The following is a 24154-nucleotide window of genomic DNA, read 5'->3' as shown; positions in this document are numbered from 1 at the left end:
CCAGGTTTAGTACATCCTACAGCAGCTTCCGTTAGCAGCTCTTCCGTTAGCAGCTAGTAGTTGTTCGTTAGTTGGCAGATTTGGCAAGATGGCGGTTGGTATGGGACGCACAAACCTCTAAAGATTTATAAAGTTGAGCCTGCATCCTGTGACGCGAATTGTCTCCATTACATTTTTTTGATCAGAAGGATTTACCTTCAATTTACGGTTTCAAACGTTCTCATTTATCTTATACCATTAAAGAGGGGTTTGCATCATTGATAACCGCTGCATCACGGTGTGTTTCAGTCACAAGCTGCGCAATTGTCAGGCACGTGCTAAATGTAAACATTAAATGCATTGTTCAATCAACTTCTTGGGTTAGTTTTGTCTGAAAAAAAGAAAATTTGATGCCTAACGGTATCTGATACGAGACCCACTGTTAGATCTTCAAACACTGACATCTGTTTTAATTATACAATATATTTCAAGTCCTACCTAGACATTGATAATAAACAAGTTGATTAAAGAGGATGTTATCAATTCATTTGAAAGTCTAAAAATCTGTCAACCTGTAAACGTCTTCCAATGCCATCCAACAATATGAATTGGTTGATCTACTTGTACACTTGTTTTAAAATAGAAATACAAAAAAATCATGTATATATATATATATATCAAAGATAAATTAGGCAGCAATACAATTAAGGTGAAATAGTCAACCCACAAGCACGAGTTCTGATTTAGCTGTAATGAAAGATTTGTTTAATCTACAACTACAATATTTTATGGTGCTGGTTTGTCTGACAGTGACAGACACCTTGTTGTAAAAGTATATGGTAGTAAAAATATGGGAGCTGCTACATGGCAGAAGTAGAGAGCAACACCCACAACCTGTAATTCATTAACCCACAAAATTGCCAGTACTGTAGTCCAGTGTTATAAACATTCGGTAGATTTTGGTTTGGCAAAACTTACATGAGCCGACCACAGGTATTTTATGGTCTTGAAAACTAAGGAGGCCCACCCATAATCATTAGACCCTCTCAGAATCTTAAATAAGTAAAGCTAAACTGCATAGCTACTTCCCTCACTTTAATCCCTGCCCTCCTTGAACAAAAGTGAAAAGCTCACACTTCTACTACTGATCCCAAACTATAGAAAAGTTCAATATGAATGACATTTATATGATGAAGTATGGGCTACAAAGTTTAATCTAATCTAGTTACACACCCTTACAAAAACAATTAAAACAGCTAATGCAGCTTTGGATTCAACTCAACAAAAAGAGAGATCTCAAACAGCTTTTTATTACATTTTTCAATCAATAACAGTACAATTTAGTACAGTATCTATCTTGCATCCAGCTCACCGTGTAACACCAACAGACTGAAATGAAATACAAAAAGTGAAAAGGTACATAAGGGTGCAGAGCTCTATAATATTAATGGAAAGAGAAAAGGGAATCCATCTCAGTTGAATTGCATTTTCACTTGTGGCCACACACAAATACATCACATTTATTGTACATCATTGCAGAAAAAAGAAAAGTGAAAATATGTCACAACTTTAACAAAAGTGCTTCTGTATACAGTGAAATGTTGTCATTTAGATGCTCTGATTTTCAATTTAAGACCAAGAAAAAAAAATGTACAAAAGTTTTAGTATGGACAGTATGCGAGGACGTTTTTGTTCCATTGAGTGTGAAGACTTGAAGGAGAGAAAAGGACTCGTCAAGGATAAAATTCTCACAATGATTGTTATAATTATTACAAAAATTGGCATCAATAGAACTGGTAAGCATAATTTACACTAAGTATGCAGTCAATATTAAGTCTTTCTCCATTCTTGCTCACTCTGGTGCATAGCGTTACCAGTATTAGTACATGATGTATGAAGAGTTGGAGCCAAAAGAAATTGGCTTCTATTAAGTTCAATCAATAGGTCACTCCTTTTCAGAAACAAAACAAAAACAAAAATCTAGGAATTTTGCACCATTGAAAGCAAGTCTACAGCATGCACATCTAAATTAACTCATGGCAGACAAAATTAAATGTCTTAACTTAAAACATCAGACCATTATTTTCAGACATTGATTTGTACATTTCATTCACAGAGTTGCAACTGCAGTCCCAAGCAAAGGAAGTGTCTATTTAGTCAGGTGAGGTGTTTCACTCAAAGTGGATACTAAACACAATCCCCCATCCATATAATAAACTCCAGCCATGCCCTAATTATCTCAGCACCTACCTTGCTACCCCACCCCTTCCCACCCAAAGTCAAAGGCATGTACAAGAATTAAGGGGGTTAACTGTGTAAGTTACTCGTAATAACTCCTTTTGTACTGGAATGAGCATTCATAACTTATAGCATGTGCTTGGTTAGTTAACATATTAGTTGAGAGGCAAAGCTTCTTCATGTGCAAAAGGCTGTGATGAAACAAAAACAGCTAGTATATAAATACATCATGGACATTTTGAAAGCTGCTCGTGTAATATGATCCAAGCTTTTACTTGCTGCATGTTTTTCTCTCATCTGTCTTATATGATTTAACTGGATTAGAAAGACAAGCTGTAATTCAAACATATCTAAAACCACTAAAGAAATATGACAAAAAGAAAGCCATCAAGGATAACAAACCATCAGAATAGAATTCTTAAAAAAAAAAAAAAGTTAAATAATTTGTACAATTACACTCCAACATTTGCTTTCAAGACACACACATTTGCATGGGATGATAGTGTTGTTTTCTCTTTCAAGGTAACATAAAATGGTCCAAGAAGGAATGCACAAGTTTCTGATTTGATACCACAGGAGATCCTTTCTTAACTAGGTGATAAACAATTGTGCTCTTCTTTGTGTAGGAAAGGCATTGGTTTCCCTTCGTTTTTGTGGTGTCCAAGTCAGTTTAAACAGTGTTGAAGAAGATGCTGTGAACATTCTGAAGTTGTAATGGTCTTCCAGTCAACTTTGGAGTTAAAAGAACATCTGGGAAACAAAGACAAATGAAATTTAGAATGTAACTAATCTAACCTGATCTACAATTTAGCTAATTTGACCTTCTGTCAAGTTTAATTTTTAGACCTAATAGGCAAAGATTTAACAATATGCTATCTAAATCACACAGACTGACATAAGCCAAGACATTCGGTGTAATAAAAAATGTCAATATAAAACCATAGGACATACATTTACAGTGGAATATTTCTATCTACAGTTGGCAGCAATGTCACAACACCATTTTTAGTACTGTAGTAAAGTTTGATATTAAAGTGTTTGAAATGTCTATGTGGTGAAATACGCAGCCCAGAAAAAGACTAAGAAACCGAAAGACATTTCATTGAACCCACAACACTCTTAAACCTGTGAGGGGACAAAAGTAGCACAAGAGCACACCAGCTTCCACTCCAGCCATGCAAAAGGTGAGGCTTCAACAAACATGTGCAACTACAGGTTTAGGACTAGGAATAGCCTCAGGTACAAATTTAAGAAAATGTAAAACAATAAATTAAAAAAAAAAAAAAAAAAAAAAAAAAAAAAAAGAGGAACCTTCAAGCTTCAATTCCAGATCTTCAGAAAACTGTCCCAGGATCCCGTTGCAACTGCCATGCCATCATCAGTAACTCCCAGGCAGCTAACACGGTTGTCATGTCCAGCCAACACACCTAGAAAAGTACAACAATTGTAATTTAGTCTACAGGAATAAAAACAAGACAGTGAGCAAACAGGTACATTTTTATCACTTTGTATATCTAATTATTGACCCAAGAGTATTTTTGTAACATGTAGGTAAAGGGGTTGCTATTCGAGATCATACTTTTACTACTTACCAGCACGGTCAGCCTTTAGTGTGTCCCACACGTTACAGTTGAAGTCGTCATATCCCGCCAGAAGAAGACGGCCACTCTTTGAGAATGCAACAGAGGTGATGCCACATATGATATTGTCATGAGAGTAGATCATTAATTCCTGATCAGCACGCAGATCAAAGAGCCTGCAGGTGGCGTCATCGGAGCCCGTGGCAAAGGCATTGCCATTAGGGAAGAACTAAAAATTACAAAAGAGAAATAATTAATACACAATAGAGGAATACACAAAAAACAAAAAAAGTGCATCTATATAAATAGTTGTTAAAAAAAAAAATGAACACACCCCTAAAGTGCAATTTCAACTAAAAAGGAAAAAAATGTGAAAGCACAGTTTTGAATCTTTTAATAACTTACACAGATGGCATTGATGTCAGACTCATGGCCAGTAAATGTCTGTCTGCACATGCCCTCTCGAACATCCCAGAGTTTAGCAGAGGCATCACAAGCACCAGAGACAAATAACCGTGAGTCAGGGGCCAATGACAGGCTCATGACATCACCTGTGTGTCCAGCAAATGTGGTTGTCTGCTGGCCAGTCTCAATGTCCCAAAGTGCACTATAAAATAAAATACACCATTAAGATACCATTTGCCTTGATAACACAGTATAGCAACTCAATGTAGGCGATCCTTTTACTTACCAAGTGGTATCTCCAGAGCTTGTAACAATCTGGTTGTCATCAAGGAAGCGACAACAGGACAGGTATCCTGATATTCAAAGAATCAATAGAGGAGTTATTAATATGGAACTAGCAGTAGAAAAAATAACTAGCAGTGTATATTCAACGCCCATATTTGCATAAATATGCATCAACAGACACTGATATTAATTGATTTTGAAAGTACAATCTTGCTCAGACAAGCAGATGTGCCTAAGTAGTTCTGTATTTCCTAAATCATTTTTAACTGTTTGATTTTATGCCTTTATTTTCCATGTCTAGGTTCCTAATCTTTTTATTATCACAAAGGGTAGATTAGATGAAAGGTAAAAACTGTGCATTTCAAATAACGGTTCAAGTTTTCTGACATATCTGACAACATATAGTATGGCCTCATAATGACTACACCTTAGCATGTGGTTGTTTTAGTTGAATGTTTCTTATAATTTCAGAGGATATGCAATTCATTTTAGTCGACTATTAGGTGATAACCTAAACCTTAAACCCTAAATCTTTTGTAAGTTTCTATGACTTCTATTATAATGCTTAAGATATTATGTGACAGATGAAAAAATGAGAGTAGATCATATTACCTGTATGTCCAGCGAGCTCACGGCTCACACGTACATTCCCCTCGCGTGTTTTCAGGTTGTAAATGGAGCAGATGTTGTCTAAGCCACCACAGGCCACATAATTTCCTGAAGGTGCATATGCACAAGTCATGACCCAGGAGGATCGAAGTGGAATGGCATGAACCTACAACAAAAGTGACAAGAAACACACACACGCATTGATGTACTTAAAAGTCCCTTTTTGTCAAAGAAAAATAAAGAAAATTAGAGTTTACAGTAGCTAGTTTGGTAACTAAAAGAGTCAGATCTCTTTTTTTTTTTAAAGCAACCTTTTTTTTTTCCAAAAGTAAAAAAGTAATTAGTAAATATCTAAGATGACTTTTCACACCATATTTGAGCACTATGGAAATTCTTTAATACCAGATTGCCATTATAATCTGATATTGTACAATAATCCATAAATCTGATATATACAATTCCAAGTCTAAGTAATTTTAATGCTAGACTTGTTATTTTAACACTCACTGCTCTTGTGCACCCAGCCCAAAATCAGAGTGACTTCCAGGCCAGGTCACCAAGTGAAGCACCCATGACCCAAGTAGCAAGAGCAAGCGAGTGAAATGAGAACGAAGCACAGAATGTATTGTTTAGACATTAGACAGCATCCTGTATAATCATACCCGAAACATTTCCATTTTGATGGAAACATAATACTGTATATCGATCAATACGCTGCTTAGTGGCACTCACAGGCAGCATAATGTGGCAGCTTAATTTAACAAAGGCTGAAAATAGCAGTGTTTCTATTTGTGACCCTATACGCATTAAGGTATACCATATACAATTCTGACCTCAATCTGGCCTGCAATCTTCTCAGTAGGTCTAGAGATACATTGGAAGAATGACCCTTTAATCTTTTAATTCCCCATTGGATTTATTGCCAGCTGTATCAAGCAGCTTAATGTAAATGTTTTTTGAGTGTCACCACAAAAGCTTCTTCAATAAACTAAAACTTGACAGAGCATAATTCTCTATTTTGAATTTTCTGTCTGTGGTGGAGGGGGCCAAATTGCCTATTAGGCATGTAAACTGCGCACCACTTCCACCCATCCCACTAATTTGCCCCAAAGCAAAGGCCACAAATGCCTCTCTCAGCTGATCTGCAACCCTTTTGAACTGATTCCAAATGAATGCAGCCTGAGTTAGTTATTTTCCCTCCTCCAAATTCTAGTATAATCTTACCAGTTCCACAAGAATAGGTTCATGCTGCAAAATATAGTGTGGCAGGAACACAGATAAGCAGTGTCATTGATGCGAAGCACCAGAAACCAGGCCCATATCATTCATTTGTATCTGCTTTGCCTGCAAGTGTTTCAAGTTTTAAAAATACAAACAGCTATTATTCCTTTATTTGCATGAAGATGGCAATACTAACATGCCTTCATCTGCAAGTCTAAAATGCTGCAGTTATTACTTTGCTTTCCAATTAGATGACACAGATTGGCATTGATTCAACCATTACTTCATTAATGCATGTCAAAAACAGACTTACCTTATTTGTGGTATAGCTGTCCCAAATAATGAGTTTGCCATCTTGAGAGGCACTGACCAAGAGCCTACACAAATGAGAACAGCAATATAAAACACTACCACGACAACAATCAGAATTGTCACCCAAATTCATTTTTTTTTATATCTAGAGGCATAAGCCAAAAACTGAGGGAAAAGGACAGCAGGAAAAAGATGCCTGCCAAACTGCTGAAATAATGTAATAATATCAACTGCATCAGTGCAACACCTTTAGGCATCGTCTAACCTCTGCACTTTGCTCAACATTTGACATAAAGCAACAGCAGAATGCAACAACATAAACAAAATATCCCTGTACACCATAAGTCTTAAATTTAGTTAGGAGTTAGTTTACCTGGAATCTGTTCCCCAATGCATGGCATAGATTTTTGCCAAATGACCCCGCAGCGTTCGTCTTGTACGCATCTGGATTCGGCCAACGGGGTCAATATTAGCTGTGATCTGCAAAACATCAAGTACTCTGGTTAATTTCAGACCAAATGCTTTTCAACCTAAGAGAAAGATTATAATGTTAAATGTTACCTGTGATAGTGTGGCATCTGCACATGCTTTCCTGGCATCCTGAAAAGAAGAAAAACTCAAATCTTTAGGACAGGATTTCTTTTTTTCGTATTTTTAATGATAATTGATGGTATGGCATATAAAAGTGTTTTTTAAAGTTTGTTACTTACTCTGATCTGATTTTTGAGCTGCTCTGCCTCTTGGCGTAACTGGTCCAGTTCACTCATTTTATTCTGCTTTTTCAATTACCTTACTCCAGCTACCGGGGCACTTGTTGATCTAAAAAAAGAATAAAGAGAAGCACTTTAATCATTCAAACAAATCTTCATTTTAAATTAAACCATAAGCAAAGTGGGCCTGAACCCAGCTTAGACAAAACCAAATCTCTTAACAGCAGAATCTAATGGTAGAAGAGGATTTTCAGCCAGTTCACTGTTAGTTTAACTGACTTTTCAATCGACTAAATTGTTTACCTACAATACAACCTTACTTTCCCACGTCAATGTCGCTAACATAATCCTGACACACAATTTAGATTGCCAGCCAAATCCTGTTAAGGCATGACTTTCCAATGATCCGAAAAGCAGTCATTATCCTGTTGACCTCAATCCCTGGGATACTCAGAATTGTAGCCAAGTGATCAATAAGCCACTTATATTAATACAGAGCCTTGAGACACTTTAAAAGTTCATCTAATAAAATTAATTTTAAAACCTCATGGCATGATCCAAATAGCATGCTTCAAATATAATAACCATATCTTAAACTACATCAAGTCTCATTTATTAAAGCAAATACATGCATTACTTCAAGTCATATTAAGAGGTATTTTAGGGAAGCCAGAAAATTGACAGCAAATTCTCCAATGAACTGTCCTGTACAAGACACTGACTTCATTTACATGGACCTGTGATATCAGAATAAAAGCGTATTAAGACGATTAATGGACAAAACAACCCACCATGTAAACTCAGATTACCTTATCCAAAAGGTAAAATTTTGAGTAAAAACAAGCAAATTAATCCAGTATTATAATTTTAGTTACAGTACTGATAAGCAATTTATGTCCATTTTTGCAGTATACTCTAACACATATGGCAATCCAACTGTTTGATGACACATGCAGTCCAGTGTAACATGATGGCAACATGGCTGCAAGCAAATGTTGTGACCAGCTTAATGAATATACAGTCTTATTTTGAATAAGCTCAGTAATTGGTTTATTAGTTTGTGAAATAGTCACTGATTGCTCACCAACTCCAGTTATCCTGGAAAATGTATACCGTTGTGCTCAAATCCATCGAATTCATTATTAATGTGTCTAACAGAAGTACATTAGGAAACAAATTTGTAATAATCCTCTTAATGTGTGTATGTTTAAAATGGTACAGAACTTTTTTTTGTGGAAGTAAATCAGGCACGTCATTTCTGACTATGCCCAGAAAACTGGCTAACAAAAGCTGAGTATGCACACACAATTTTAACCAAATGCAACATCAACTAGGATTTTCTACAGATTAAGGGTTTCAGTAAGACCACTGTTAATAAATTACTTCCAAAAGGCAACTTTCTAGAGATATTTTACATGACACTGGTAGAAAACAATTCAGACACCCCACACTAACTCTCATCACTTATGAAAACTATCTACTATGTCTGTGCAAGCTTCTATGAGATGTATTGCCCCCTTGTATCTTGGGAAAAAAACAAACAATATGACAGATCTTTGCATAACACATGTAACAGCTCAAAGTGCAAGATTACAATGTAAAAAAAAAAAAAAAAAAAAAAAAAAAAAAAAAAGATCATTAGCAGGAACTCTGACAAAACAAAACTAAAATCTAATTCAGATTTAATGCAGATTGCGAATAGCAATGCATCATTCAGTTTGGCCAACCATGCCTTCCCAGTTACCTTACCTGGTGTATTTCAGTCTGTACGCCTTTGTCACTGGAGGTTTCAGGACAAGACTGAAAATCTTCTCTACCTGACTATGTTATCCTTTAGGTCCTCTGATTGGTTGACCTTTTTAAACGCAGGTTATCCTCTTACACTCATTAATCTATAAATAAATGTGTCATGGAATATAATTATTATGCAGTATCATCAAGTGACGGCAGAATGCCATTCTCACCTTGAAAACCTCTGAAAATACAGTTGATATTTCAAAACAATATTCTCAAATTGATAGATTTTTATTATTTTATAGATAGATAGATTACCCCCCCCCACCAAAAGATTTATTAGCAAAATAATGCTTAATGCTACCTAAATTGAACTCTGAAGTCATTATTTAGCTTTCAGTTGCAGTTGAAGAATGAAATTAAAGGCTATTGTGTTAAACCTGACAGGTTCCTGTCACTACTAAATGGTGAACTCCTTGAATAGCTCTTCAGTGATACATTAAATTCCTAAACACTTCAATCAAATAATTACAAGATGCAGTTCATTTTCATTCTTGACTGTTTTTATACCAAACCCTAAAACTACAACAGTAAATCCAAAAGTGGGATAGCCTGGAGTCAATTTAAAGATCTGAGTTTTAAATATTCCACATTCAGAAATATTATTCTCCATTGACCTCTGTGGATGTTTACAGTTAAGGAGTTCCTCTCCCTCATCACTTCTCCTTTCCAAGCGCCTGATCAGGGTCAGCTGACTGCATGATAAACAATGAGCAGTGGCAAACAGCCTGGAGTTGTAGCTCACTAGCTGTTCTCAGGTCCCTTAAGGGCAGTATGTGCTTGCTACTTTCAAAAGGTGTCTCCTACATTTCCAGTTAAAATCTTAAAAAAAAATAAATAAATAAAAATAGATGTATCTCTCTCTGCAGTAGTATACATCTGTTCTCAAAGGACAAGTCAGCTTATCTGTACTGTTAAACGTTGATAATGCAATGTTTCACAGGTCTAAAGCTGGATCATAGAGAAGGCCATAACCAGCAATATCACTGAGCAACTACATAATCCTAAAAGCTAAAATCCTCAGTCAATGAGTCTCTAATCCTATCCATGTCCACTAACATAAACAGCTGGCAAAGCCAGCCCAGGCATTAGAAATATGTTTTCCCAATCATAAAAGGATGAGTTTAATCTTAATTCTTTTATACACAACATGCTTAAATTAAGTGCCTGGATTTTCATGCTGCCAGTTAAATCACAAGCCTAATACAGTCACTCTCTTCCAGTTGTCCAGTGTGACCAGATACTGTACAATTAGTACCACTCTTGCTTTAATAAGCCAGGATGAAGATGCATTTTCAAGGAATAAAAGTGTGTGTATATATTATACACACACATATATATATATATATATATATATATATATATAATTAATTTGCAAAATACATACACAATTTGCACTTAATAGTAATGTAAACTAATTATTAAGCTACTGCATGACAAATAAGATATAAGAGTACAAAGCAAGAGAATCAACATACCTAACGTGTATATTTTCTAAGTGATGTCTGTAGGTTTACCAAACACTGTATGTGGTGTACTGATAGCTGACTTAGTCACTGTGTGCAGTACTGTGATTTGCCTACAACATTAGAATAGTTTGCATTGTATTTGAATGGCTGCTGGATAGCTGTTTTAGTCAGTTTGTTACAGTAATTTATTTACAAGGTTGGGCTACAGAGGCTCTACACATATTTCAGGAGAAAATGTGTTGCAACTCAGCACCAATCTGGCAAAATACTGAGGATTAGATTATTAGTATCTGACTAAGTAATCGAAATTCTACATTTAATGAACGCTGCACAATGTAATGATAATATGACTTGCACTGATGGAAATCTGAGAAAATGAAGCTAAACGCCATCTTGCAGACTGCTATGCGCTAGTTAGCTTGCTAGCAGGCTTGGCAGTGTAGGCCTAGAGGCAGGGCAGAGCTAGTATTCAAGAAAGCAAAGTACTCAGTCACTGTATTAGTAACAATTTCACTTGTGACTTAATGTCCGGTAGACAAGCAAAGTTGATCTAACGTAAGAGCCGCTGAATTTCATGACAGATAAACCAAAGAGCTAGTAGCATCTAATGCAAAAAACCCGTAACCACAGCCACTTAAGGGTAGACTCAGCAGCTCTTCCGCAATTACATGGAGTGCTATGTAGTTAGCTTAAAGCCAACATAGTGGATAAACCTAGAAACTCGGTGGTTGCTGGGCCTCCAGAAATCCACTTACTTACATACTAACAATCTCGTTAAACCCGACAGTGCACAGCTGATTTGATTACGACATATCAGTATATTTATTTGGTTCTCTAATCCTGTAGTGGACCTGAGTCTGTAAAAAAACTGCAAGGTCGGGCGGCGATGGCCTGTTTGACTTCAGTAAGCAAAAAATGCAATAACAGATGCGGGCGATTTTTCATAAAGTAGATGACCATCTATCATTCATCGCTGCATATCTGCCAATTAGCTAACTGGTGATAAATAAATAACATTACTAACCCAAGTTAAAGGCGTTGCACCGGCGCGGCCGTTTCGTTGCAGCAATGTGCTAACAAATTAGTTCGGCTTGTAAAAAAAAAAAAAAAAAAAAAAAGGGTGTTAACGCGGCTACAATAACTCACGTTAATAAAGTGCGGCTGTTTATATATATATATATATATATATATATATATAAAAAATATATATATATATATAAAAAAAACTTACACATATAGTGTTAAATTTTAACTAGCGATGCGTGCTGCTCTGATATCGCCAATAGCCAGTATTTGCTGTTAAATTGTTTACGGGACGTTTATTGTTCCAGCCCAACCCAGTGTGTCATCATCAACTGACAACAACATATTTAAATGCAACATTTTGAGTACAAAGCAATACAGTACTAACTATAAACCTTAAGGTGCTAATATTAGCATCACAGCTGTCTTTAATACGTTTTAGCTATTAACTACCCAGTACTTCAAGTACTGTATTATAGGCCAAGAAGCACCTCCGCTGGGCCATCACTGACATCAAGCCTCACTGGCAACATTAACGTTACTTCAACGCCAGCCAGGGGCTTTCGCTAACATTAACAGTGGATAACCTATCTCAATTGACTGGATGCATAAGCCAGTTACATGGAGATAAGTTTTGTAGCAATTCGCCGCCGCAAATCTTGAGCGCCAGGATCCACCGCGACAGACACTATTTACCGTCGCTGCTTGTATTTGCTTAAGATAAAATTGCCAACTTAACGTTAGCTAACCGCAGCTAACTAAGTGGCTAGGAAGCTAGCTGTCGCTACCCCACCCCCGGACAGTTCAATTCCGCCACAATTCAAAAGCTAATGGTATTAACAGTTATTGTGAAAGATGTGGAAGCAGCATGATCATCGCTTTATTTCACCTTACCTGGTTCAATTTGCGTTTGTTTTTGCGTTTTGGCATTGACTGGAAAACAAGACGGCGTATACCTCCGATCCACGCATCAACGAACACCACAACGCTAGCTTACTAACTAGCTAGCCAGCTAACGTTAGTTTTCCGAGGAGCAGCCCTTCCCGAACGTAGGCTACGGCTAGGGAGCTTGACAACCTCAGTCAACCAACCGGGGAGGGGAGGGTTGAAATCACACCCACTAGCCTTGTACTGAAGACACTGTCCAGGCAGACAAAAATGCTAATCTTTAAAGTCACTATACCTCATTCAACAAGACAGCCTACTGTCTCCCTTTTGCCAAGCTTAACATCTGCCCTTTCCGTAGTAACACTCTCGTCCGGCCATCGAACGACGAGATGGGCGCGGTAACCCTGCAGTCGGCGCTGGGAAACCCCACGCTGCAGCAGCGCTGGGTAGAGAACCTTCGATTGGTGTCCTTCTATCTACATTTGGAGATGCTAGCGTGATCAATCACTTTGGACGCTGTTAGCACTTCTTACTTTATATGTGTGCATTTAATTAGAGTGGACTGAAAGCCAAGAGAACACAGTCTGACTGAAAGGCTGAGTTAGTTAGTCAGTCGGGCCCCAACTTGGCTCTTAAAGTAGGAAGTGGCATTAATGATTTCAGCAGGGCTCTCTATAGTTAGCTAATAATAGCAGTGTCAACAACACAATCTAGCTCTAGCTAATTAGGAAATAGTGTGTAGCGCGGTTTACTGTGTTTCTCAGCTACATAGGTAAATAGATTCAGAATACAAATAATAGAAAGAGGGAGTATGTTCCAGTCATATATCCCTTGAACTTTTTCAAAAGCACCTCTCACTTTAGCATCTATCTACTTATTGGTACCTTTATGGTGCAATTCTAGGAAGCTGTCACAGTTAAAAATACATCAATTTTCCTGAAATATTACAAAATGATCATAAATTATCTGTTTGCTGGATAGGCATTACAACATTACAGTGCAGTCACACAAAGCACAAAGCAGTCATCACACACAGAGACATGCTAATTTAAAAAAAATAAAGTAGTCCTATTATTAAAAATATCTGTAAGTAGAAGTCCCTCAGAGGAATGAGTTTCTCTAACTTTAATTTGTTTTGTATTTCATTCCAGTACTAAGGTGCATTGAACCAGAAATCAGTAAAAGAAAGTACACATGTGCACACCATACCAAACACTTTGTATATGAAGCATCCATGATGGCTGGAACTCATAAAATAATTGCTTTCAGTTGAGTGTAACTGAATTGATAAATTTGCTTTTCAATTTTAATTTGTGTTGAGTAAATGCAGTGAACAAGTTAACTAAGGTTCTGGAGCAGGGTCACACCTCAACCACACCTCTTAATCAGCTGTCAAGCCTACTTCCTTTATACCTGGTTAACCAATCCTCTCCTGTTTGTCTTAGTTTTCTACCACCCTTCCCTTCCATCATCCATTCACCTTTCACCTATTCCCCCCCCCCCGCCCCACATCCATTCATCATCTCATCTCCTCCATCAATCTTTTGTTCAGTCCTGTTCATACCTCTCCCTTCACTCTGTTCTTTACATACTGTCGGGGGGCTCAAAGTAGGCTCAGGTGACACAATGTCTGAGACATGCCTTGATAAAGTCTGTATCTTCACTCAAACTCTATGAATACACAGGGGATCATTAGAGGCATGTGGCATACAAGCTCTTCCCCTCGACTAACAAATGTGAAATTCTTAATGTCCCCACTGCAATGTTTGAAATAACTTCTTGTAGTTAAGTGCCTCCTTATTTGGTTGTCTGCTTTCATGAGAGTCACTGGGGGCTGCACAAACACCTGCTAATGGCTAACAGCAAGCTAATTGCAGTTCCCATAAGTGGACCATGTGATGTTGAGGTCAGGAAATGCATCTGATAGTTTACATATTTTGTTATCTTGTCTTTAGCCCTTTCTGCCTTGGGCACTTTGAGAATAACATCATATTTTAACTAATTACAATGTTACCAAACAAGTTATTTTCCTATATAACTATAGACTTACCACTGTTTACCATTTCTTAGTTGAGATCAGTATCCAAATATTCCTCATGGGTGATTAGCAAGTCCATCGTTGCCATAAGTGCCATAAAAGGTCCTGAAGCATGCTCTTCTAAGCTCTGGGGAAAGCGCATTAGAAGTGTAGTAATGATGAGGCTAAGACATCCTCTCATTCTGCAGTAACTGTTGTCACAGTGCTTATCCTCATCCGTGTTTGGACTATCAGAGAAAATGGTGAGAACCTTAAGACAAAGGAACTAACTTCACATACAAAATTGTTCATTCTAACATATGTAATTAACATTGTTAAATTCAACATGAAGTAATACCAGAAGCATTGCCGTGCTGATCTTTACTCCTCTTGATAAATCTTGCTAACTACTAATATCAAATACTGCAACTCCCTAAACAACTTTCTTCCAGGCCAGCAAGTTAACAGAAGAGCAGATCACAGAGTACAAAGGAGTTTTTGAGATGTTCGATGAAGAGGGAAATGGAGACGTGAAGACACAGGAGTTGGAGAGACTGATGAGTTTAATGGGAATCAATCCGACAAAGAGAGAGCTCAACCAGATGGCCAAAGATGTGGACAAAGATGGTGAATATAAGCCTGCAATGACTGTAAACCCCATACTATGGAAATGTATCATTCTCTAAAATACATTTAACGAAAATCACAATAATTGTTATTCGTATTGGCTTTTTGACCTTTATTGGCCACTGACTGAGTTTAAGATAATATAGATTAACTACTTAGGGTCTTGCACGCACCTGTGATAGCATATGATATCAAATGATAGCCTGGCCATTCACATTAGCTAAAGTTTTCCATTAACATAAGCTAAAGAGCTGGAAGGTAGATAAAATGGATGTTTGCCACTTGTTCTGATAAGGTTAAGATAATCTTAAAATAAACCTGGAATTACACTTTGCAGCCGATCAAGTCTGGATTTTAATTGCATATCTAGATAGATTCGTGCAACATCTTCCAAAGTGCATTATAAAGAAGCATGAAATTATCTAATACTGCAGTATTCTGTTTTTACTGCCGGTTACTACATTAAACACTAGATGTCAGTGTTTCACTATGTGTGATAATAATATGTAATGGCTTAACTTGATAAAAAGAATGTTGTGCATCCCATAGTTGTGACACACACGCACGCACACACACACCCACACAAAAACAATCACCTCAAGGCATAATCAGAATTGTATATGAGTTTAAGATAACAAGCTACAGTTTGACAGTTAGAAAAGTTTTGTTAATTTAAGATGTTGTTGATGTCTATTCTTTTCCAATTAAAATTCACACTTTTTTCAATAATTTACAGCCTAATCCAAACAATTAGTTCCCTAATAGTAACAAATTGTTTCCTACCATCACTGTGAAAATTAATCATACAGAAAAGTCATAAAAGAACAAAAATCTAAGGTTATATCTCCAGTCATTGGCATGTGATATGAACAGAAGCTTCATTATGTGCCCAGCAAAGCATTGAAATACTGCCCTCTGCTAATTTAAGGTGGACATCTTTTTCCTGATATAAGTATAGCTTTTATGTCAAATTAAGTTCCTTTTAACATAAGTAAGAAATTTGAGCTATATCTGTCATTTCATCTATTATGCTGAGGATATAATTTGCCATTTTCTTTCCTGGTTCCTATTTCCCCTACTCTTCCTCTTCTCTCTGAACTGCAATGCTGCCATTTCATTAATTCTGTTTTGGCATTTTGATGTCAAAGATTTATTGCAGATATTTAATTTTTAATTTATTTCTTTGCTTTACAACAAATCGTAATTAATGCTGACTCAGTTCTAGATGCAAAACATAGCTAGATTTTAAAATCATAGCGTCATAGCCGCACATGAATGTGTTTATCCAAATACAAGAATCTAGATTCTTTGAAAAATGAAGCTAAAATGTTTTGGTTTTTATAAAACTTTAAGAAAATGGAAGATGTTCTTTACTGCTAAAATATCACTAAACATTTCTTCCTAAAAGCAACCTCTTTTCAGGATATTTGTGAAAATAAAGACCAATACCATTTTTTCAGAGATACAGTCCATTAGGATGCAAATAACTGTGGTTAGATAATTGTAGTAAAAGCTGTGGTGTTGTACTTGATTATTTTTAATTATACTGCACATAAAAATGACATGATAATGCATTTTCTCTTCTATGTACAGTATGTATGTATTTATGTCTATATAAATATATCAGTCTTTGTGTACTCTTGGTCTGTCCACTAAACCAACAAACAAATGTTATGTGTGAACTAATTATTTTTGTGACATTTCAGGTAAAGGTATATTTAACTGTGACAGCTTCCTGGGTCTGATGGCACTGTACCACCAAAGAACCAAGAACCAGGATGCTGAACTCAGAGCTGCTTTTAAAGTATTTGACAAAGAGGCCAAGGGATATATTGACTGGAACACACTCAAGTAAGAAAAACAGAAGTGACAGAAAAGAAAAGCATCAACATTTTGTCTAAATTCTTATTTTAATCTATTGCATACTGGATTGGAGTGACAAGTTATTATTTCTTTTGATCCCAAATTAAAATCCAGATAAAACAAATGAAATGAAAAAAGTTGTTTGTCATCATGCTCTTTCAGTGTTTCCTTTATGTTTAATATTCTTTTCCAGATATGTACTGATGAATGCAGGGGAACCACTAAATGAGGTCGAGGCGGAGCAGATGATGAAGGAGGCAGATAAAGATGGTGATGGAACCATTGATTATGAAGGTATGAATGTATATTCATGTCCTAAATTACAGTCCATAACCACTCTACAAAAAACTTTATAAATAATAAAATATATATTTAGTGTTAATGGAAGGTATCACAGTGTACATTTTGACAGCGCTGTTCTGCTTTGTAGAAATATTGTTCTTTTGATCTTTAATTTAATGTGTAAATACTGAAGAATGAAATTTAAAGTTAATGTTATGAACACTACAACCTTCATTAAAAATGTAATTACATTCACTTGAAAAGTTACATTCTTGTTTGCTAATATTTCAGGATGACTCCAGAATTCTTTAACCTGCCAACTATCGTTGTGTATTATGGAAATTCAATTACAAAAAGATATGATCCTTACCATATTGTAGTTTTCTGTGACAAGGATTGCATTGCAAGTGTTTTTTTGTTATTAAAAAAATGTTCAAATACACTAGTATATTAAAAAATGTTTCCTTAGATTGAACTAAATGGGATGACAGTGTAATAAGTAAATTATAAAAATATTATGTTATTTACTATGTTATTTATTATGTTTATTTAATTCTTTCAGAATTTGTGGCCATGATGACTGGGAACTTGTTCAAAATGAGCTGAAGACCTTGTGGATATTCTGGAGCTGTTGTGAAAATGGGTTACAACTATAAAACAAGAGTATCATTTTTTGTTTTCAACATATTTATAATTGTACAAATGGAAATGTGTGCAATCATATATCTGTGTGATTTGTGAATAACTGTACAAATCCTTCATTTTAAAGTAAAAAAAAAAATCTATGAGAGTCATTTGTCTGTGATTTCTTTCTGATTTATTTTTCTGTTTTTTTGTATTTTTATTTTTCTGAGAAAAGACATCATAGGGTTAATTTCCTCAGACCTGCCACCCGGATGCAGTCATTCACATGGGTCTGACAGCATCTGGTGTGCAGAGCCATTAAATCCCATTCTCACCCCTGCAAAGCCAAATAGACAGCTGAGGGAGCCAACCGCATCTGTCATCTTGAAGCCATTAGACCAATTGCAGGGTGAAGGGGGAGGGAGCTTGCCGCACTGATCTCTGTTTGCAGCATCCCTAGAGCAGCCTCTGTTGTGTGAAATACAAGAAGGGGCAAGACGGGGGGAGTAGATCCTAGGAGGCAATCTGAGAACGGGAAGGGGATCTCTTGGAGGCAGCCGGGATAGGATTACTTTTGGTGTGTGGAGTTCATCTTTAGAGAAAATGTCTGTTTTGTCAATGTAAACAGCCTGAGCAGGACCTGCACTGCTAAAGGGGGGAAGCAGAAGAGGAGGAGGAGGAGGGGCAGCTGCTGGAGGAAATGCTGCCTCTTCCAATGAAATTTTCCCTGCTCTAGCAAACCCCGGCCTTCCGCAGCTCACCTCTGAAGTGATGCATGTTGTATGTTAAGGTATGTTTGCATCTCTAATCTGAGAGGACACATGGAGTAGGACCTGGTCACGTTGGCAGGATTAGTAGCTCAGCTGTTTGTACAGGACAGCTGAGATACAGTGCATCTTGACTAAAAATAAACATGTTATGTATCAGTAACACACAGTAATGAGATTATGATTCAAACAAAGATGTAAAAGTTTGCATGCTCTGTCTTGTTGCAGTGCAGGGATTGTTAACTAGACCAACAGCAATGACTGAATCCAGCCTTTGGTTTTCATTGGTTGTTTGCTTCAGCTGCACATGTTCCTCATTAAGCGCACAAGCAGACAGGATACACTAAGGGGAGAGGAATGGATCATGTGTCTATTTTTAACTATGCTTTAAAATGAAAACATGTTTTTAAAACTCCTCATATATGTAAATCTTCAGGATCAATTGCTCTTTACTCTCACAGGGATGTCTGCAGAATGTGTGTGGGTGGGAAGTACGTGTACTGAGTCTTGGATGCAGTGGATATTTATGGAAGCTGTGTGTGTGAGTGTGTGTGTGTGTGTGTGGGTGTAAGTTTGATTACGACGTCTGAACGCGCTGCCAACACATTTCCTCACAGTGCATGTTACAGTTTGAGTGGTTACTATTCCTCTGTATTTTATCAAGTTTGTTATGCCACTTTCCTCCTGTGCCTTTGCTACCCACATCCTGCCCGAAACACCTACCACAACCCCGCTGGCATATCAGCCGGGGTTTGAATGAAATCGAGGGTGGGGTGTGCCAAAACTGAAATGTGTGAATTTTTTTTTTTATACAAAGATTTAATTAAATAATCAGTGCACAGAAGCAAAATGAAAATTATATTTTAGCATTTTGGGTTAAATGATCACCTCACAATTATTCATACTCCCTGCAATGCATTTCTTCCTATAACATATAAAGTTATAAATGAGTAAAATAACTCTTTATTAATCATTAGTACTGTTTTTCCTTTTTGTTTTAGTTTTAGGTTTTATTCTCCAGATCATACGGCCAAAGCATCATCAATGCCTCAGCAGACCTCAAACCAGAGGGAAGACACCTGTGTCGACAATGAGACACACTAGAGGCTGAGTGGCACAACAACATCCACACACAGATTGAAAATACATCCTTCAGTTAAAACAGTTACACCTGACCATGGCTGTAACTGCTGCAGCTAAGGCAACTACAAGTTTTCTCTCCACAACTGCCACGACCACAATCCCCTTCCTCTCGACAAGCTCGAGCACCAGAGACAATATTACCTCCAGAACAACATTAATGACTGTTACTATAACGACGAACGAGACCAGCTTCAATGCCACCACGTTTCCAGAGGCAGTGATCGAAGGCTCGGGAATGGGAATGGTGCTCCTACCTTTTGGCATCATCACTGTCATTGGTTTAGCAGTGGCAATTGTGAGGAATCATTTAAAAATGTTCTCTAAAATAGCATTTGATTCAGCAGAAATTAATTTTTATCATCTATATCATGTTTAAATTTGTCTTTTCTCCATCCTAGATGCTGTATATACGGAAACGAAAGCGGTAAGTTTATAAAGATTTTATTTGCTGATCCCACAACCAGACAAGGCTGGATTACCAACTGGTTTACCATGTGTCAATTGGTTTCTGTAATTTGATTATTTAATGAATAAATTTGTAGCAGAATTTGCACCACTAAAATATAGTATCAACTTAAAGCAAGTCCTGCAGAATTTTGTGGCCGTGCCTTGTAGAGGGGCCCTGTGTCAAAATCTAGTAAAAAAAAAAATATTATTTTTAGGGTTGCAGCAGTATACTGGTTTCACAGTATACCGTGGTATGAAAATAGATGCTTATCATATGTACATTTACTTATCTATTGGAACTTGGAGACAACAGGGTACATACACATTGCACAGAAGGCTACAGGTAGAGGGTTACTAGGGGCAAGAACATTTTTGCCCATTTTTAACCTACTAGGTTAATCTGGCATTGCAACCAGGCATAATTTCTTCTTACTTATTTGTTGAATACTTGATTCTGATTGGTCAATTACGGCATTCTACAGTCTACATTCTACAGTATTTCTGAATAACAGACCGTTGCTATGGACGCAGTTCTGATCATAGACTCTTCGGGTTATTAGAATCGGGTTAATTTTGCAGTAATGACTGGCTCGCTGTACATTATTCCTTTTAAAGCGCTAATTGGTCTTCACCTCTAAACTCTTGTCATGCAGGTTGGAGAAGTTGAGGCACCAGCTCATGCCCATGTACAACTTTGACCCAGCTGAAGAACAAGATGACCTGCTGGAACAGGAACTACTGGACCACGGCCGGGAAGGCAGCCTCACAGGTCCCAATGCCAAGGTGAGCTGGGCAGTGTTTGGTAGAAAGTGTAGTGAAAGTTTTTAGTTTTCTTCTATATCCTCATATGAACCACTATGTCTGTTTGGCAACTGTCTTATCTAGAATGAAAGTGCTCCCATTCAGACCACAAGTGGTGAATGGTTTGATGACCACAGAAGCCACATAACCATATTTCATATTCCTCCATATTCCTAAATAGACATTAATGGAAAGTTTTGAGCAGGGATTTGTTTCCCATCAAACGTTTATCAAAGTCTGAAAGTATGTTGTCACATTTTTAAATTAATTTCTTGAAGTGATTCTTGTGGCTTGGGTTAGCTGTAGATTTAATTAAGTCCATCTGTATATTTTACATTTGTTGTTGTGATGATAAAGTCTTTGCCATATCACAGTACATGTGTGCTTTATTTTAGGCTGCTGATTAGGTAATCTACACTATCATTTTCTTTTGTTCCATTAATAGCTGTAAATCTGTAACTGTCATAATTTATCTTTATTTTCCTTAAAGTTTTGACAATGGCATAATGGTAAAAGACAAACATGGTAAAGTATCACCTGTGTGTCTCTTTTGAACCATCTCTTTTTCCCCCACAATCCTCATTTCATGCTATCATCGTTTCAGTATCTCAAATAAATACTAGTAGGTTAGATGCTTGTAATTGATTTTTTTTATATGAATTCATTTTACATTAACTAATCAATATTAAAGTATATGCTAACAGAGGACACACACCAACACTTAAAGTCTTTACCTGACCTTACAGCCATATTATCTTTCATTCTTTCCTTTGTGCTCCCTCAACTTAATACTTTTAACATCAGATATTCCAGAGGCCACATGAGCACAAAAAGTATGCAAAACACCACGTTTTGTGTTATTTTCAAATAATCACATCCAACATGATGATACACACACCATCACACATTGAAGACTTCCAGTGGTAGAGTGGTCTACAGTGATATGTTAAACAGTACTGATAAAGAAAAATAATAAATAAGTGCAGTTTTATTAATTTTATATGGTATTCGAGAGATTTTTGTTCAGTAGTAGTTTCATAACATGAAGGTGAGCTCACAATCTTACTGCTTACTAGCTTTTTTCATCGCTTTCAACTGCATCTCACATGTGGCAACTGAACCAATCCCATGACAACTGAGCAAACTCCATTCATTGATGAAGTATGTGAAATGCAGTTGAAAGCCCGCAAAATAGCTGCTAAGTGGGGACCTTAGCAAACCCTTGTTTCTGATGAGCATTGCATTGAGAAGAATGCATTTTGTCATTTTAACAAAGTGAACTTACTACATACCCTAAACAGTTTGCATACTCTATGGTTTTATACATGTGGCCTCTGGTCCTAACACATTTTCTTTGGTTTCAGTAATCAATCCCATTCTAGATCCTAAAATATTAAGTCGGTTTAGCTGTTTTGATGGTCCTAAAATGAACAAAACAGAATGTTACAGTGGGACAAGTAGCTTTTATCACAGTTTCTTACAATTCAAGGCTGGAGTCACCATGTAAACTGACGGTTTTATCTCCTCTACAGACTCTCACAACCTCCCAGGGGACCACGCAGAGGCCCAGTCGTCTGGTCTTTACAGATGTAGCCAAAGCGCTTAACGCTTAACAGCTCTCTTCCATTAGTTGATTTCAGTTCGCGGGGCCACTGGCCTCATCGACATATAGACTGTCGCTCAGGAAGGAAAACAAAGGGACACCTGGACTTTTTGGGAACAACTGGAGCTTTGGTGAACGTTTTCATCACTACAACACACTACGTCAAATGTCAGTCGTTTTCAAATTATGAAAAAAAAACAACTAAAAACTAAACAAACGTAGGGTGCATGTATGATAAGGGAGCGTAACAGGAAGCATCACGTATGATCTTGCACTGTTATCATTTGGCGCACAAATGATGCACTTTTCTTGAATCATGTTGTGTCATTGCTGTTAAAATGTTTGGTAGCTTGTCAGTGAAGTTCTTCTGAGCTTCAATATCTACTTCCATGTTTGTTAAGAAAGAAGTGTAAATATGTGTTATATTGATTTTGTGGTCTTACATCTTTGACGAGCTTGTACATGTGTTACAATCCTTAAGTGAACTGTCCCTCCTTATTTTGTTTCTTCTTTATTGAGCAATGAAGGATTGTTTCCGTCTGTATACATTAAAACTATTTAAACCAATTTGAACAAAAGGGTTTTGTTGTACAAATCTATAACAAAAGAGAGTTGTTAGGTGGGATATTTTATTGATAAGCGATAAAAGAGCAGAATAACACAAATCACATAGTAAAGAATCATAAAATATATATCACAGGTTTGTGAGCTGTATTAATGAAGTGGATGAGGACACATCAATAACATAACTACAAAATGGTGTTAAAAGTAAGGCATAAAAGATGATTTATCAAGTTACACTTCAACTTTTCAATAGTTGAAAATGGATCAAGTACTGTATGTAACTATAACACTATCAGTAAGATCACAAAACAACATTGTCCCCATATAGAGAGTAAATATCCAGACACAGCTCGTGTAAAATAACAAACATTGACTCAGCCTTAGTTAAATTAAGAGGCACCCTTCAGGCTGACTTCCATTCATTATGGTGATATGAATGTAGTGAGATGAGATGAGCGGACTACAACAGTACTAGTTTGACAGTTATTTCAAGATTTCATGATCCACATCGCCTGTAGGTCTGATGGAAAAAGTTAGGCACAACTAACCAAACATTTCCTCAGAGATGTCCCAGGCTTGTTAGTTTTCAGAGGTAGTCCAGAGGGCAAAAAATAGTAAAGTCAATGCAGTTGAACAAGAAAACATACCTGTCTGTAAATGTTTTAAGCTCCTCTGGCAGCAATGTATTCAACAATGCTGAAATACATCAAATTATTGGGATACAACATATCAGTGATTAAAAAATAAGGTGGAAGAAACACTTGATATATACAGTAAATGATGGGTGATATTCAAGTAATGTAAAACAGCTATTATGTGATTCATGTTGAAAATGTCTTGAAGAAGTTGAAGTGTTTGCAACAGACTGTCAGTTTAAATGCAGAAATAAAAAAAAACTAAAAA

General features: G+C 36.8%; 3 protein-coding genes across 7 annotated transcripts; 2 read left to right on the top strand and 1 right to left on the bottom strand.

Moving 5' to 3' along the window:
• Positions 1-1269: 1269 nt before the first annotated feature.
• Positions 1270-12994, bottom strand: gnb1b (guanine nucleotide binding protein (G protein), beta polypeptide 1b). Of its 3 annotated transcripts, none has more exons than XM_044216099.1 (11): positions 12809-12994; positions 7340-7448; positions 7191-7229; positions 7003-7109; positions 6631-6694; positions 5100-5262; positions 4489-4555; positions 4203-4404; positions 3810-4026; positions 3529-3644; positions 1270-2967 (listed from the first exon to the last, which is right to left on the bottom strand). In XM_044216099.1, exons 2-10 carry the CDS (start codon positions 7394-7396, stop codon positions 3538-3540), a joined length of 1023 nt encoding a protein of 340 aa, XP_044072034.1. In that variant the 5' UTR covers positions 7397-7448; positions 12809-12994; the 3' UTR covers positions 1270-2967; positions 3529-3537. The 3 variants fall into 3 exon arrangements, with proteins under 3 accessions (XP_044072034.1, XP_044072026.1, XP_044072042.1); XM_044216091.1 differs by having other exon boundaries at positions 12520-12992; XM_044216107.1 differs by lacking the exon at positions 12809-12994 and adding an exon at positions 11627-11687.
• Positions 12995-14655: 1661 nt separating this feature from the next.
• LOC122885282 (calglandulin-like) lies at positions 14656-18082 on the top strand. Its single transcript, XM_044216147.1, has 5 exons — positions 14656-14793; positions 14983-15157; positions 16864-17008; positions 17214-17314; positions 17865-18082. Exons 1-5 carry the CDS (start codon positions 14791-14793, stop codon positions 17906-17908), a joined length of 468 nt encoding a protein of 155 aa, XP_044072082.1. The 5' UTR covers positions 14656-14790; the 3' UTR covers positions 17909-18082.
• Positions 18083-18281: 199 nt separating this feature from the next.
• On the top strand, positions 18282-23254 carry si:ch211-161c3.5 (uncharacterized protein C3orf18 homolog). 3 transcript variants are annotated; one of them, XM_044216136.1, is made up of 6 exons: positions 18282-18716; positions 19695-20131; positions 20235-20260; positions 20937-21066; positions 21575-21609; positions 22617-23254. In XM_044216136.1, exons 2-5 carry the CDS (start codon positions 19871-19873, stop codon positions 21578-21580), a joined length of 423 nt encoding a protein of 140 aa, XP_044072071.1. In that variant the 5' UTR covers positions 18282-18716; positions 19695-19870; the 3' UTR covers positions 21581-21609; positions 22617-23254. The 3 variants fall into 3 exon arrangements, with proteins under 3 accessions (XP_044072071.1, XP_044072062.1, XP_044072051.1); XM_044216127.1 differs by lacking the exon at positions 21575-21609 and having other exon boundaries at positions 18311-18503; XM_044216116.1 differs by lacking the exon at positions 21575-21609 and having other exon boundaries at positions 18311-18716.
• Positions 23255-24154: the final 900 nt, after the last annotated feature.

This window comes from Siniperca chuatsi, linkage group LG2 (assembly GCF_020085105.1).
Source record: "Siniperca chuatsi isolate FFG_IHB_CAS linkage group LG2, ASM2008510v1, whole genome shotgun sequence".
NCBI lineage: Eukaryota > Metazoa > Chordata > Actinopteri > Centrarchiformes > Sinipercidae > Siniperca > Siniperca chuatsi.
This window is presented reverse-complemented; position numbering and strand designations above follow the sequence as displayed.